The sequence below is a fragment of the Eucalyptus grandis genome, chromosome 7 (assembly GCF_016545825.1).
Source record: "Eucalyptus grandis isolate ANBG69807.140 chromosome 7, ASM1654582v1, whole genome shotgun sequence".
In the NCBI taxonomy this organism is placed as follows: Eukaryota; Viridiplantae; Streptophyta; class Magnoliopsida; order Myrtales; family Myrtaceae; genus Eucalyptus; species Eucalyptus grandis.
The window spans coordinates 57,640,892-57,655,441 of record NC_052618.1 but is presented as its reverse complement, the minus strand read 5'-3'; the positions used below and the strand labels follow the sequence as shown (position 1 = coordinate 57,655,441).

Genomic DNA, 14,550 nt, shown 5'->3' with positions numbered 1-14,550 from the left:
ACTCGGTCGTGCTTTTGAGATTGGGTTTTTTCTTGATCGATGAGTACTCGGCATGTCCCGAATTTATACATGTGTCACAAAAGCAACGATATCCACTCAAATGTGTTGAGCCCGCACAGATTTAAGTGGTAACAATTGTCCTGAACACTAAACGTGATCATTGAATTTGAAATGACAACAGGAATGTAATTACTACCACATGAAAGCAGCTTCAAATGCACGCACCACACCAACCAAAAAGACCCAAAAAAAGAGAGAGAAGAAAAGAAAAACAGCAAGAAGAGAAAGAGCCTTCATCAGGCGAGACATTGGGCCTCTCCAGATCAAAGGGCCTCAATTAACCCTCCTGCAGTTCCTCCGAATCTCACCGTTGGATCCGGTGAGGGGCTTGATGTCGCCCATCCTCGTGATGGAGGCCACGAAGTCCCCCTGGAAGGCGAGCGGGCTTCTGCTATAGAGCCTCACGAACGAGTCGGTGGGCCCGCCGTTGAAGAGCTGCTGGTCCGAGTGGAGAAGGCCGCGCCTCTGGACGAGGTTGGAGTAGTAGCTGTGGTCGAACGTTATCGGGGTCTGGAAGTCGAGCGGGGCCAGATTGTCGTCGTCCACGCCGTCGATGCCAGGGCAGCCGAACTTCCTCGTTTGGGCCAACAGCACGTCGATGTTGGTCTCGTTGTAGACCCGGTCCCTGAAGTTCGTGCATCTTGATAGTCCGATCGTGTGGCCTCCTTGAAATGGCGCGAAAAAAATATGTATCAAATTGAACGAGCTCTCGATCTCATCTTTCTGATTCGATTATGCGAGATAAATTCCAATTTTAGTTACCTGCTAAAGCCACGAGGTCCCTGATGTTGAGACCGACATTTCGGAACGAGGAGATTAATTCGTTGAGGTCGGACGTCGGCCGGGGGATGCTCTCATTAGCAGCTGCTTGGCTTGCGCTTCTAGCATCTCTTCTTCCCAGCTTCACTGGCCACCATGGCCCTCCAAGCTGTCATGCATGATAGTCCAAGGGAACTAAATTAGAACATCGCCAAATCTCTATTAATTGTATATTAATTGCTAGCCAAATTCAAACAGCTCACGATCACGACGGAGTCTCGTGCAATAATCGCCAACAGATCGGCACACGAGACGATGCCTGGACACACCCCCTCCACGGCGGACTTAACTTGGTCGACCACTTCGAACCCTCGCGCTGAATTGACATTTGGAGCGGCGTTTTTCTCTCCAGTGAAGGTAGGTGTATCATCCAGAAGAAGTGATCCGTCGCAGCCCTGATACAACGCCGATATCAAATGCGTTTCAACAGTAATACGTATTCCGTCAGCTATAGGTTCGCAGTATGTTTGCTAAAAGGCGCCACATTAAGATTAATAGTAGTTCAGGCTTTCATATTCAATTCCTTATGACCTTGGGACAATGGACTAGATGTTGAGCTCTTGCTACTTTGAACGACGAACAACCATTTGAGTAACTGTGAACACATTGCATAGTATTGGATCATGAAAAGAATTACCCCAAGCGAACTGGTTATAAACTCTATCGCATGATGCTGGTTGCACATACGAGCGCGATGAGTGCAGAGTTAGAAGAATGTGCGTGGAAAGATTCCAGAAGGTGAAAAAAGATTGGAGGGGGGTGAAAGTTACATTGACGAAGCAATCATGGAAGAACAGGCGAAGCAGTGAGGCGCCCATCCGAGCCTCCCTCGCTATAGCGGCTCCCACGATCAGCCTCACCGTGGGGAAGAGGACGGGGCAAGATCTGGAATAATAGTCGAGGGAAAGCTGCGCGCTCGTGCTTGCACCGATCAAGACCAAAACGCAAGCGAAACTCAAAACGGCCTTTGAAAACGAAGAACTAGCGGTTGAAGAAGCCATTCGGTAACGCTTGGAGAGATACCAAACTGATGAACCGGGTGTGAGGTGCGCTTGGTGGGCTTGGGAATTTTATAGCGAGGAAGAGATGATCTTCAAGACAGGAATACTGTAGATTCATGATAGTGCATGCCCAATTTCTCCTTTTAATAAATGAATGGATGAAGCGATAGATCATTGAGAAAAGAATATGAATGTAGATCGTTTAAGCAAAACTTTTGGTTAAGTATCGCCAAATGAGGCCATAATACTATGGAGTTGGCAGGTAGATACTTTGTTGGAGGTCTCTGGGAGGGGACCTACGAATTTAATGAGACCTCCACAATAATTGGCTATTAAAAAGTACATTATTTATGTCCTATTGTACTTGTATGAATTCAGTTTTAAATATTTCAATTGTACTAATTGAATTCTAAACCTTTTCAAGATTTTCCGATTGAGTCATTCTAGTCAATTTGGTTTGAAAATTACTTATGTAGATACCAGCTATCCTATATGGCACGGCCAAAATAGCCGGTGTTGATGTAAACAATTTTTATTCATTTTCTTTTTCTTTTCTTCCTTTCATTTTAGGGTTGTGGCCTCATCGGCCACAAGTGAGGGAGTGAAGGCCCTCGGCTAGATTTGGTGAGGGCCTTGACTCTCGTCCAACGGCCTACGAGGTTTTATTGGCCCTTATAGGCCAAAATGTAAGTTAAAAGAAGAAGAAGGAGAAAGAATAAACAAAAACAGAAAAATATAATAAGTGAATAATAGAAAAGAAATGAAAAGAATAAAAAAAAAAGATTACTAAAAGATGTTCACGTCAATGTCAATTATCCTACTCCGGCCTTGTGGTCAAACCACATAAGATGGCTAATGTTTACATCAACGATTTTTTTTAATCAAAATTGATCAGATAAACTCAATTGGCAAATGGTGAAACGATTTAGGACTAAATTAATATTATTGAAATATTTATGATGGAATTTGTGTAATTATAATAGACTTAAGACCTTTTTGGTACTTCTCTATTATTCATTGCATATGTAAATCAAAAATAGAAATTTACTTCTAAACTTAGACGAAACTTACAGCTTTTTCTTGCCACCTCGAATTCAATTTGGCGAACCACTCAAAGCCATCTACCCTCTGTAATTAGTGCATGTAGATTTTTTCTCGTTGTAGCCGAGTCAATCTTTCTTGTCTGCAGCAACAAGATGCTCCAGCAACGTCTGATGGGGCCCGAGAATCAGTTCCTAGTTCGGGCAACATTAATTCTGAAGATTATAAAAGGTGAATACAAGACTTTGTACCTAAGAAAGAGATGGCTGTTGCTTGTTGTAGCTAATAGTCCACGTCCACCTACATTCATAAATATGGACATGGTGCAAATCAATGTTTGGTTCAGAAAGGACGACAATAACTCCCTAGTTCTCCCACCTAGCTAAATAGTAGAGAGGTTCATATCAATAGTGCAATCGTACTAGTAGCTTGAATTTTTCATCAAAGATGTGAGTAGTAAAGGAGTATTGTCGAAAATATGTTGTGAGTTTGAGTCCCAAAAAAATAAAAAGTTTCCTAATTTTAATGTCTCCTAATTGAGTGGTTACCTTGTTTATGAGTAGGTTCTCTGTTTTGGATCACATTTTTGTCTATGGGTTATCTTTGTGAAGAGAAATTTAAGAGGAGTTTGTGCTCGTGAATTACATCATGACTGTTTGAACCCATGAAAATCTTGTGTTAAGATTTATTCCAACTCTTTAGTGAGATTAAGAGATTATTTAGTGATGCATTGTGAGGGGTAAACAATATGTGAATTATTGGGGCTGACAAATTTTAAAAATATTTGAGTGACTCGAGTGTGATTGTTATATTCGATATGTTGTTTGATCTACAGTGAAATTTCTAGTTGCTCCTCTTGTGAATATAGGCCATACCGATCAAACTACGTTAATTCGGTATTCGATTTATTTCATTATTGAACAATGGATGAAATCCCAATAGGATTGTTATTACGATATTTGACTCACACAATTCCATCTCGACGCTCACAAAATAGCAAAAACTTCAAATGGAAAATAACCAACAGAATAGAACTCCATCAAAGGAGTATACATGGCCACTGAATTTATCAAACATTAATTGATCCTCCTACAGTTCTTCCTGATCTCGCCGTTGGATCCGGTGAGGGGCTTGATGTCGCCCATATTGATCATGGAGGCCGCAAAGTCCTTGAAGAAGGTATCTTGGCTTTGGGCGTAAGTCCTGATGAGCGAGTCGGTGGACCCGCCATTGAAGAGCTGTTGGTCGGAGTGGAGGAGGCCTCTTTTCCTCATGAGGTTGACGTAGTAAGTGTTGTCGAACGATGTCGCGCTCTGGTAGTCGAGCCCGTCCAGGTTGTTGTCGCCGACGCCGGTGACGCTCGGGCAGTTGCTCTTCATCGCCTGGGCAAATGAACTGTCGATGTTGCTCTCGTTGTAGATCCTGGCCCGGAAGTTTGTGCATCTCGCTTGCCCAACTGTGTGCGCTCCTGAGTATTTAAGAGTAGAAGGGCATATAAATAAGTATTAAATTGAGTAATTTGAATATTGTAATAAAATGAAGAATACTATATAGACTCAATTTGTGAGTGATAAGGTGGACAACCCCAATTTCTTTTTTCTTTTTTTTCTGACAACCTTGATTAAAATGTAGTAGTTGCATGAAAAGTTTGGTTTTTTTTTTGGGGACCCATTGTGGCTCTTATAGAATTTTATGTGTGATTGACTTGATCTAATAGACACAATCTCTGCAGGTCTTACTCATAAAAAATCCAACTAAAATGCAGAAACTGCACAAAAACTCATGCTCTTTAGTGGGGCTTAGTGTGGATCTCATAAATTCTTGAAAAGTGAATGATTTGATCTAAGAGATTTAGTTTGTATAGTACTTGCTCGTAAAAAAGAAGAAGAAGCAGATATCTTCCTGGACTTTTGCAAATAAATTATTTTGTATGATAGTGAACACTACTTAACGAATGCCCTAAAGCACGCCTACTAAAAATCATTAAATGCTACATATCATATGGTGGAGAGAGAGAGAGAGAGAGAGAGAGAGAGAGAGAGAGAGAGGAAATTCACCGTATAGAGCGACAAGGTCTTGTTGAGAAAGCCCATGATTTTGGAAGCCGGAAATGAGAGCGCTGAGGTTATTAGTTGGAGGAGGAATGCTAACGTTAGCTGCGGCCTGGCTGGCGGTTCTCGCATCTCTCCTTCCTAGCTTCACGTCCCACCCTGGTCCTCCCAGCTGCCCAATTCATTCGCAACAAAATTATTACTCATTCAAAAATAATCAAAGGCTTTCGTCTCCATTGCTAGTCTAGCTCCAATGACTTACTATCTCAACCGCATCTCGGGAGATAATCGCCAACAAATCGGCGCAGGAGACGATGCTGGGGCACACTTCCTCCACCGCGGACTTAATCTGGTCCACCACATCGAACCCTCGCAAGGAATTTCGGTTTGGGGCCGCGTTCTTCTCTCCGGTGAAAGTAGGCGTATCGTCCAAGAGGTTTGATCCGTCGCAACCCTGATAAATAAACCATGAATATTGAAAAGGCGATAAGGAGCCAAACTCTTTCTTAGCTAAGAGCATTAACAGCTTTTCCAATTCTAAGAAACATGTATGACTTTGGTCATAAATATTGGGGGAAGAAAAGTTACATTGACGAAGCAGTCGTGGAAGAACAAGCGGAGGAGCGAGGCGCCCATGCGGGCCTCTTTCGCAATCGCTTCTTGCACGATTGACTTCACCGTCGGGAAGAGGTCGGGGCAAGTTTCGGTGTAATAGAAAATCGAAAGTTGAGCGCTCGTGCCACCGATGAGGAGCACAACGCAAGCCAAAGTCAAAATGGCCTTTGAAAATGAAGAAGGCGAGGCCATTTCTGCACGCTAATAACGAACTGTGCTGTGTGTCCGATGAAGAAAGGGCTCGAATACGAGTGGGATTATATAGAGAGCGGTTTCTCAAGGTGACAATGGGGTTCGGCAGGTGGCCTAACGCGTAGAGTGACGAAAGTGCATGGCGATTCAAGGTCCGGAAAGATGAGAAAGAAAAGAATAAGATTGCGCGAGGCAAATTTCAGACAAGTAACATAATACAAGGGATGATGGTGTGGGAGGAATCTTTGAAGAAGGTAGGGGAAACGCGGCTTTCATTGAAAACTGCTGTTTACACCGCCAAAGGATGTTGATATAATCTTGGTTTAAAATGGAGTTGTTGGATGATTAGTCAAAGGTTTCCATGCTAATGTCTCGTGGTGTACGCATGAAAAGAGATTGATTTATTTATGGGAATGGAAAATCGAAGCTTACTTCTAACCCCGAGTCAATGCACAAGCTTTTGCCAGCTCAAATTACTTCAAACTTTAGAGCCGTGTACGCATTCTTTTTTATGACTTCAATTTCTAAGAGAAGTAGATGCCTAATATATATCAAAGCATAGATTGATATGAAGTTCAAATATTGACAATTTCTCTGATTTGTGTTATTAACCCTCACTTTGATCATCTTCTTTTCATGTGTAAGGTCTACCGTTTCCGTGGAGAAAATTTTTATATGATAATGGTCAATATTGATAAAGGATATGTGAGGGTTTTTCTAATGTGAATTACGTTAATTGATATTGTAATTTATCATTTTATGAGATTGGTCTGATTAGATGAGATATAAAGATTCTTACTTAGCCTAATATGAGGCTGGTTAGTGTGAGCTAAGTAAAGTTCGCTTGTGATGAGAGGGCCTGTAGCAAAAAAATTAATAAGTAGTGCTTAAATCTCTCTTCTAACTCTAATGCACAAATATCCTCATATAAGAAGTGTTTACTGAATGCTGAAGGTGAGGGGTAGTTTCATTGAGGTAAAGAGACAGAAAGCAACATAGGAGAATCACTTGAACTTTGAATATTCCAAATCTGGTGCACAAATCTTTTTTACTTGATTATATATGTTTTGGATTTTAGCTATGGAGATCTTGAGTACTGTTTTCACGGCTTACAAAATCATCTCAAGAGGTCAAATCCATATCCATATAATTAGTGCTAAATTATTTGGCTACTCAGCTATTCTCTACTCACACAATTGCAAGGGTAAATTTTCTTTGATTTTTAAGAGGCTGAGCATGCTTCAATATGGTCAAATAACATATAGAATTGGATAGTTCTGTGTGTCTAGTCTCAAATGCATAAGTATGCATTCAAAGTAATCTAAAAGGCTATGCACAAAATAAGAAAAATGTAGTTGTGAGTTCTTAGCCATTCATGTATTTATTTTTGATAATGAAAATATTTTTTATTAACTAATTATTTTAAAGAATGCAAGCTATTATCTTTAGGAAAATATTTTTCAAATCATTCATTTTTCGTGAAACAAATGGATCCTAAGTTTTATGCATTGTATTTTGCTTCTAAAGTCAAGAGTGATGGTATTTGTGTTTTTACCTAGGTATTGTTGGTCCTTGTCTGGAAATTTCAAAGGTTGATGTCTTGATATTCCCATCTATTTGAACGGTTGCTTTTAGTTGTGTCTACGTAAATTCTTTGAAGGTTTCCTTGAGGGTTAGTTGTGCCTATATATATTGGTATCTCACCAAATCTCAACGATTAATATATTCAATTGCCAATTCAACAACGACCCTTATTTACATGAATATTCAATTATTTGGTTGGATTAGAAAAATAGGAAAAGAATATGTCTTCCCCTTGTACCGATATGTTATGTTCCTTGCAGTACTCGTACTCCTAGATAGAAGTGTTTGGCGTTTTTGTACATTACCGTTTGTCCACCAGCTTGCATCCATCCATAATGTACAACGATATGAGATCATCTCTTTTCATCTACTATAATCCAGTACAAAAATGCCTGGTATGACGGAATACTATAATCAATATCATCTATAGGTGATGGACATGTTTGACTTCAGCCGCATTGGATGCTAATTGCATGTTCAAAGTACAAGCGAAAAAATCATGCTTCGATTAAGTAAAAGAAAAGGAATTAAGAAATTACTTTAATCTTGTGTGAATCTTGTGCCATGATCGATTTTGTCCATCGTTTACACATATCGTAACAAAATAAGTTGACCGACATTCACTAAAGTTTATTGGCCGACAGGCGCTTTTGTTTTGTAAATATTTTTAACACATCATCGCTAGTCAATTTGTTCGATATGCCTGTATGAAACTTTTCGAAAGCCGTCTGAGAAGCTTCTCCGTTTGTCTGGCTGTGATTGTGAAGAGAAGAAAATGCAGTGATTTGTGGGTGAGCTGTGGAAACGATTGCGACGCCTTCATCCATCTGATCATTTCTTAAATCAACAAGCTTCTGCATGTTCATCGCTTTCGCTGTCTCGATGTCATATTGTGGAGCAGTTGAATGTAAAATCCCGAGCCCTGTGGTGACAACATTTCTTATATTTCTAGTATTTGTTTACCGATTCTCTTCGAAGGTGCTCATCGATCGGAAAAGGTTGACTTCGTAGACCTAGTACTAAGTTTTGATTTCACACTTCAGTTTTCTTCTTTGTATTTGCTCAGCTGAAAATGATGCTGCATGCTTCTTCGGCAAGCAAAGCCAACACACCATATACTTGACCATATCAAAGATTGGAAGTTTGAATCCTGCGTTCATAAGATGGATGTTCTATTCATACAATTTGGAAGAACATCATGCATGGAGTGATATATTGGTACATTGGTATAAAAATTGGTAATTTGCGAACCATAAAAAAGATTAGGTGATTCGCAAAAGGATTAATAAATTGCAAATAACTTACGTAAATGTCACCGGCCATTTTTTACCGACAGATTTTTGACACGTATTAATATCTATTTCGTAGGATAGAAGGGAACGAAGAACTTTGTGAGTTTCACCGCGTGAAGGTATCTAGAAACCGGTCCGAAAGGCATATTCTATGTGTCAACTGTCAAATAATAGTTAATGCCTCGCGGCTTTGTTTTGGAAAAGCGCCCAAATGTTCAGGTAATGAGAACAATTGAAAATCTGACCATGTACATATAACAGTGCCTGTAATCGAGCGCTGCGTTAGTTCGAGTCCTCACATGGAACAATATTTAAATCGTATGGTTGTTGGACATCCATTTGACTTCCTCAATTTATGTTTTGCGTGCATGTCAAGAAACACTGAGATGTCTCTTCTGTAATATGTCACCCCCTTCCTTATTATCACGTAAGAGAAAGAGTCGTCCGCATGTTAAATTTTCTTTTGCTCTAAATCAAAATCCAATTTGATGGTAAATGGGCATCGTAACCTACCTTTAATTAAATGCGGGGCTATCGGTACGGGATATTAGGGGTCATTGATCATCAAACTCACAAGAAAAGTACCAAAAAGGTTCTAAATCTATTATGCTTATACTAATTTAGTTATAAACTTTTAATTATACTAGTTGAATTATAAATCTTTTAACAATTTGCCATTACAATCTATTCGACCAATTTTAAATGGAAATTATTAACATAGATATCGGCTTTCTTACATAGCATAATTGGCGTTGACATTGACAAGTTTTATAATTTCAATATTTTTTTTTCTGAATTTTTTAAATAATTTTTCCATTTCTTTATTTTTTTTACAACTCTAGGCCATTGATTAGAACCTAATTAACAGAATTGAATTGATATAAATGCAATAAATTTGAGACTTTTTTTATATACTTTTTCTCGAACTCGCTGACTAGCTTGCTGTGGTATTATTAGATTTGCGCATTACAAAATTATGTAACCGACAAACATTGTGAGACTCAATTATTTCAATTATTTTTTTAATGATGTTGACCCAAATAAACGCGTGCCTTAACAGTTCCCTTTAAAAAGATTATTTAAAATCGTTTACATGGGATCACAAGTTGGAGTCCGCTTTTATCTTCGTTGGGTTGTTGACCAATGGTAGTCTTATTAAAGGCAGCCTGGCTCCGGTTTCAACTTTTCTAATAAAATATTTTTCATTAGGTGAACAAATAATACAGAACTTTCGGCGGAGGCGAACCTTTCCGACCGTCATTTTCTACTATTGAATGTTATCATATGCAATTGAAACGCATTGAGGATTGGAAAGTAAATTAAAAATTGAGATTTTTAATTACCATCTTACATTACACAAAAAATAAGACTTGAAAAAAAAATCCTTTCTTTATCTCTCTTTGTAATTTTCTTTTACCATATTGATACATACAACTTTTTAATTTTGGGTCAAAAGTATTTATTTATATTTCAAAATGATATGTAAGCTGTTAAAAAAAAGCAAATCCCAAATAGTAAATTAGAACAACAAAGTACAAATTGCTGTAATAAGCACATACTCATCCTAAAAGAACGAATCTATCTTAGCATCAAAATTAGAATGGTGTCTAATCATCGAATATCGCATTGTTATTAGTAATAAGCACAAAAATCGTAATCCCTTTTTTCAATAGCGACGGTTTGCCGGACAATGCACACCTAAGTTCAACAACTTCAACATCATCACCGTACAAGGAGACCAAAAACAAATTTAACGAGCTCCCAAATCTAGATTTAAATTATGAGAAATTGGACGAGCACATAAACATTGCTAAAGAACTCTCAAATTTTGATTTAGATTGGGAGAAAAGAGCTATCGGATCTAGATTTAGATTGGGAGATGATAACTTTCAAAAGTAAGAAAAATCGTATAATCGCTTCTAGAGCAGTAGGAACTCTTTCCTAACGATGGAAGAAGCAAATACACCAAGTCAGCGAAGAAGAGTGTCAATAGTGAGCAAAGAAGAAGATTAAAAAATTAGATGAAAACAGTAAAATATACTTGGAACAGAGTGAGAGAGATAATCTCAACTTGGATTGAGAAGATGGAGCCTCCCTCGACCGACAATTATTTCTTAATCGAGTAGGTAGAGTGGAAGATAAAAGGGAACTAGAGAGAGAGAGCTATGCTACTTTTAAAAGGAAAATTACCTTAATCCTAAACTTATTGTGTGGATGCTCATTCAATCCTAATATATATATTTTTTTAATTTACCAATTTAATGTGAATTTTTGTGCAAAATTTTAACATAGACATTTCATTTAATTTATATAGGAAATTACTGATGTGGCAGTTGTTGCAAGTAATTCTACGTGGCATATCACCATCCTATTTTTCAAAAATAGAGGAAATCTAGAGGAAATTGTTTTATTTTTACTTTCTTTCCCTCCTCTTCTTTGAGCAGAGTGTATTAACTCGATTGGTGCTTAATTAATGCTATATGTTTCAGCTACAGCAAAGCCAGACAATCGCTCCTCTAAATTCTCTGATCTCCCTCTTGTCGATGTACCTGCTAGATTCCCACGAGATGATAGAGAAGTTGATATTGATAGTGCAACCTGTTAAGGAGTAGTGTCTATCAGTAAACATCGTGATGCATTTCCTAACAACTTTAATTTTTCGAACAAAGATATGGGTAACAGCTGACGAAATCTCCACAGGACAGTTATTACAACATTTGATTCTTACAATTCCTTCTCCAACGCTCACACGACAACAAAAGCTTCCAAAGCGGACAAACACAAGCGAAATACAGCTCGGTCAATTTATTACCGAAACTCCATATAAAGGAGCATACGTAGACCCTAAATTCATCAATAATTAATTAATCCTCCTACAGTTCTTCCTGATCTCGCCGTTGGATCCGGTAAGGGGCTTGATGTCGCCCATATTGATCATGGAGGCCACAAAGTCTTTGAAGAAGGTCTCTTGGCTTTGGGCGTAAGTCCTGATGAGCGAGTCGGTGGACCCGCCGTTGAAGAGCTGTTGGTCAGAGTGGAGGAGGCCTCTTTTCCTCATGAGGTTGATGTAATAGGTGTTGTCGAATGATGTCGCGCTCTGGAAGTCGAGCCCGTCCAGGTTGTTGTCGCCGACGCCGGCGACGCTCGGGCAGTTGCTCTTCATCGCTTCGGCAAATGAGCTGTCGATGTTGCTCTCGTTGTAGATTCTGGCCCGAAAGTTTGTGCATCTTGCTTGCCCAACTGTGTGTGCTCCTGAATATTTAAGAGTAGGAGGGCATACAAATAAGTATTTAAGAATACTATATAGACTCGATCTATGGGTGATAAGATGGACAAACCCAATTAAAATGCAGAAATTACATGAAAAGTTTGGTTTTTAGGGGGACCCAGTGTGGATCTCATAGATTCTTGATGTGTGATAGACTTGATCTAATATATGCAGTCTCTATAGTACTTGCTCGTAAAAAATCATATATTCAAAGATTTTTGCAAATAAAGAAATGCTGTAATTTTGTATGAACCGATTTTTCAATTTTATGAGGATTTTGTATACTTATCAAGTGTTATAAAAATTCAATTTATAACATCGCTTAACAAATGCCCTAAAGCATACCTTAGTAAAACTCGTAAAATGCAAGCTATATACATATCTTATGGTGGAGAGAGAGAGAGAGAGAGAGAGAGAGAGAGAGAGAGAGAGTTCACCGTATAGAGCGACGAGGTCCTTTTGAGAAAGGCCGTGATTCTGGAAGCCGGAAATGAGAGCATTGAGGCTATCAGTTGGAGGAGGAATGCTATTGTTAGCTGCTGCCTGGCTCGCAGTCCTTGCATCTCTCCTTCCCAGCTTCACATCCCACCCTGGCCCTCCCAGCTGCCCAATTCATACTCAACAAATTATTACCCACGCAAAATAATCAGAAGCTTTCATCTCTACTATTCCATTGCTAGTCGAGTTCCACTGACTTACTATCTCAACGGCATCTCGGGAGATAATAGCCAACAAATCAGCACAGGAGACGACGCCGGGGCAAACATTCTCCACTGCAGCCTTAATCTTGTCCACCACTTCGAACCCTCGCAAGGAATTTCTGTTCGGGGCCGCGTTTTTCTCTCCGGTGAAAGTAGGTGTGTCATCCAAGAGGTTCGATCCATCGCAACCCTGATCAATAAACCATGAATATCGAAAATGCAATGACTTTGATTTGTTGTTTAGTGAACCGAACTCTTTCTTAGCTATGAGCATCGACGAATTTTTCAAATGATATATTACAATCCCCAGCCAATAAAACTATGCTTTTAAATTTAGCAAATGGGAACTTGACTTCAGCGCAGTATCTTTCTTCATGATGGCTTACAAGGTCAAAGTGCTTTCTTTTGTTTTTGCATGGAATTCGTACCTTACAAATGACATACTAAGTCAAGCGTTTCTTTTTACGTATTTGCATTGGACCACGGACAAGACAAACCGACACCCTACTTTCGTTTTATTTATTCTTCTCTGACTATGTCGAACTCGCGCTATAGATGAGGACAAGAAGGATTTAGCCAATTACTAGACCACGAAGAAATGGAGAGAGTGTTGTCTAGGCTTGACCGATGCATTAAATTACACCTCTGTTGACGAATCAATGGACCACAAAATTCGTAGGACACATATGCAAATGGCGAAAGAAACATGTATGAATAGGTTTTAAATAGCGGCAATGGATGTTGAGAAGTTAAAGTGGATGAGAAAGAGAAGCTACATTGACGAAGCAATCGTGGAAGAACAAGCGGAGGAGCGAGGCACCCATGCGGGCCTCCTTGGCGATCTCTGCCTGCACGATTGACTTCACCGTCGGGCAGAGTTGGGGGCAAGTTTCGGCATAGTGGTAAATCGAAAGTTGGGCACTCGTGCCACCGACAAGGAGCACGACACAAACCAAAGTCAAAACGGCCTTTGAAAACGAAGAAGACGAGGCCATTTTTCTGCACACACTACTAACGAACTGTGGTGTATTTGATGAAGGAATGACTCGATCTGAGCGCGATTATATAGAGAGCGGGTTCTCAAGGTGACAAGCGATTTAGCAGGTGACCTAACACGAAGACTTAAGAAAGTGCAGGGCAATTCTACGTTCGGAAAAAGGAAAAAGATGAATTAATCAAGAGATGAAGATATGGAACGAGTCTCTGATGAAGTAGGAGAAACGCGGCTTTCTTTGAAAACTGATGTGCACACTGCCAAAGGATGAGATAATTCTAAGTGGAGTTGGTGAATATTTTGTCAAAGGTCTCCGTGGGTAGTTCTAATCTTTTGTCCAGAAGTGGGGATCCATAAATGAGAGACAACGATGATAATGTCTTGTGGTCTACACATGAAAAGAATTTAATTATTCGTGGGGTAGGGAAATCGAATATTACTTCTAACCCTAGGTCAATGTACAGCTTTTGCCAACTCAAATTACTTCAAACTTACCGACCGTATACTCATTCTTTTATTTCACTTTCTAGAAAGAGATGCCTAATATAGATCAAAGCATAGATAAATAAATTGTTACATAATAATGGTCAATATTGATGAAGGATCCTCTAAGACTTTTAATCCTTATCAAAATAGTTAGGGGTAATTCTTTTTTTGGCTCTCAGCGTTCATCTCTACTGCACAATTTTGTGTCAATTCTTTATATTTTTAGGAGAATTAGCGTGCTTTTACATAGTCAAATGACATATATGGTTGGATAGCTCCATGAGTAAAAGCTTCAAATTTTATGCAATTCAAAGTTTTCTAAAGATGGTTATGCACAAAATACTAAATGACCATAAGAAAAATCGAGATGTGATTTTTCAGTCATTCTTTGTGTCCATTGAGTCATATGCATCATAGTTTCCTTCTAAAGTCCAGAGTAAATGTTA

The 14,550-nt window shown here is 39.2% G+C and overlaps 3 protein-coding genes across 3 annotated transcripts; all 3 read right to left on the bottom strand.

Moving 5' to 3' along the window:
• Positions 1 to 275: 275 nt before the first annotated feature.
• Positions 276 to 1,712, bottom strand: LOC104454447 (peroxidase 52-like). Its single transcript, XM_010069287.3, has 4 exons — positions 1,650 to 1,712; positions 1,083 to 1,274; positions 823 to 988; positions 276 to 725 (listed from the first exon to the last, which is right to left on the bottom strand). Exons 1-4 carry the CDS (start codon positions 1,695 to 1,697, stop codon positions 334 to 336), a joined length of 798 nt encoding a protein of 265 aa, XP_010067589.2. The 5' UTR covers positions 1,698 to 1,712; the 3' UTR covers positions 276 to 333.
• A 2,093-nt stretch (positions 1,713 to 3,805) lies between these two features.
• On the bottom strand, positions 3,806 to 5,986 carry LOC104454446 (peroxidase 4-like). Its single transcript, XM_010069286.3, has 4 exons — positions 5,561 to 5,986; positions 5,235 to 5,426; positions 4,979 to 5,144; positions 3,806 to 4,389 (listed from the first exon to the last, which is right to left on the bottom strand). Exons 1-4 carry the CDS (start codon positions 5,777 to 5,779, stop codon positions 3,998 to 4,000), a joined length of 969 nt encoding a protein of 322 aa, XP_010067588.2. The 5' UTR covers positions 5,780 to 5,986; the 3' UTR covers positions 3,806 to 3,997.
• A 5,303-nt stretch (positions 5,987 to 11,289) lies between these two features.
• Positions 11,290 to 13,673, bottom strand: LOC104454445 (peroxidase 4-like). Its single transcript, XM_010069285.3, has 4 exons — positions 13,401 to 13,673; positions 12,623 to 12,814; positions 12,361 to 12,526; positions 11,290 to 11,907 (listed from the first exon to the last, which is right to left on the bottom strand). Exons 1-4 carry the CDS (start codon positions 13,617 to 13,619, stop codon positions 11,516 to 11,518), a joined length of 969 nt encoding a protein of 322 aa, XP_010067587.1. The 5' UTR covers positions 13,620 to 13,673; the 3' UTR covers positions 11,290 to 11,515.
• Positions 13,674 to 14,550: the final 877 nt, after the last annotated feature.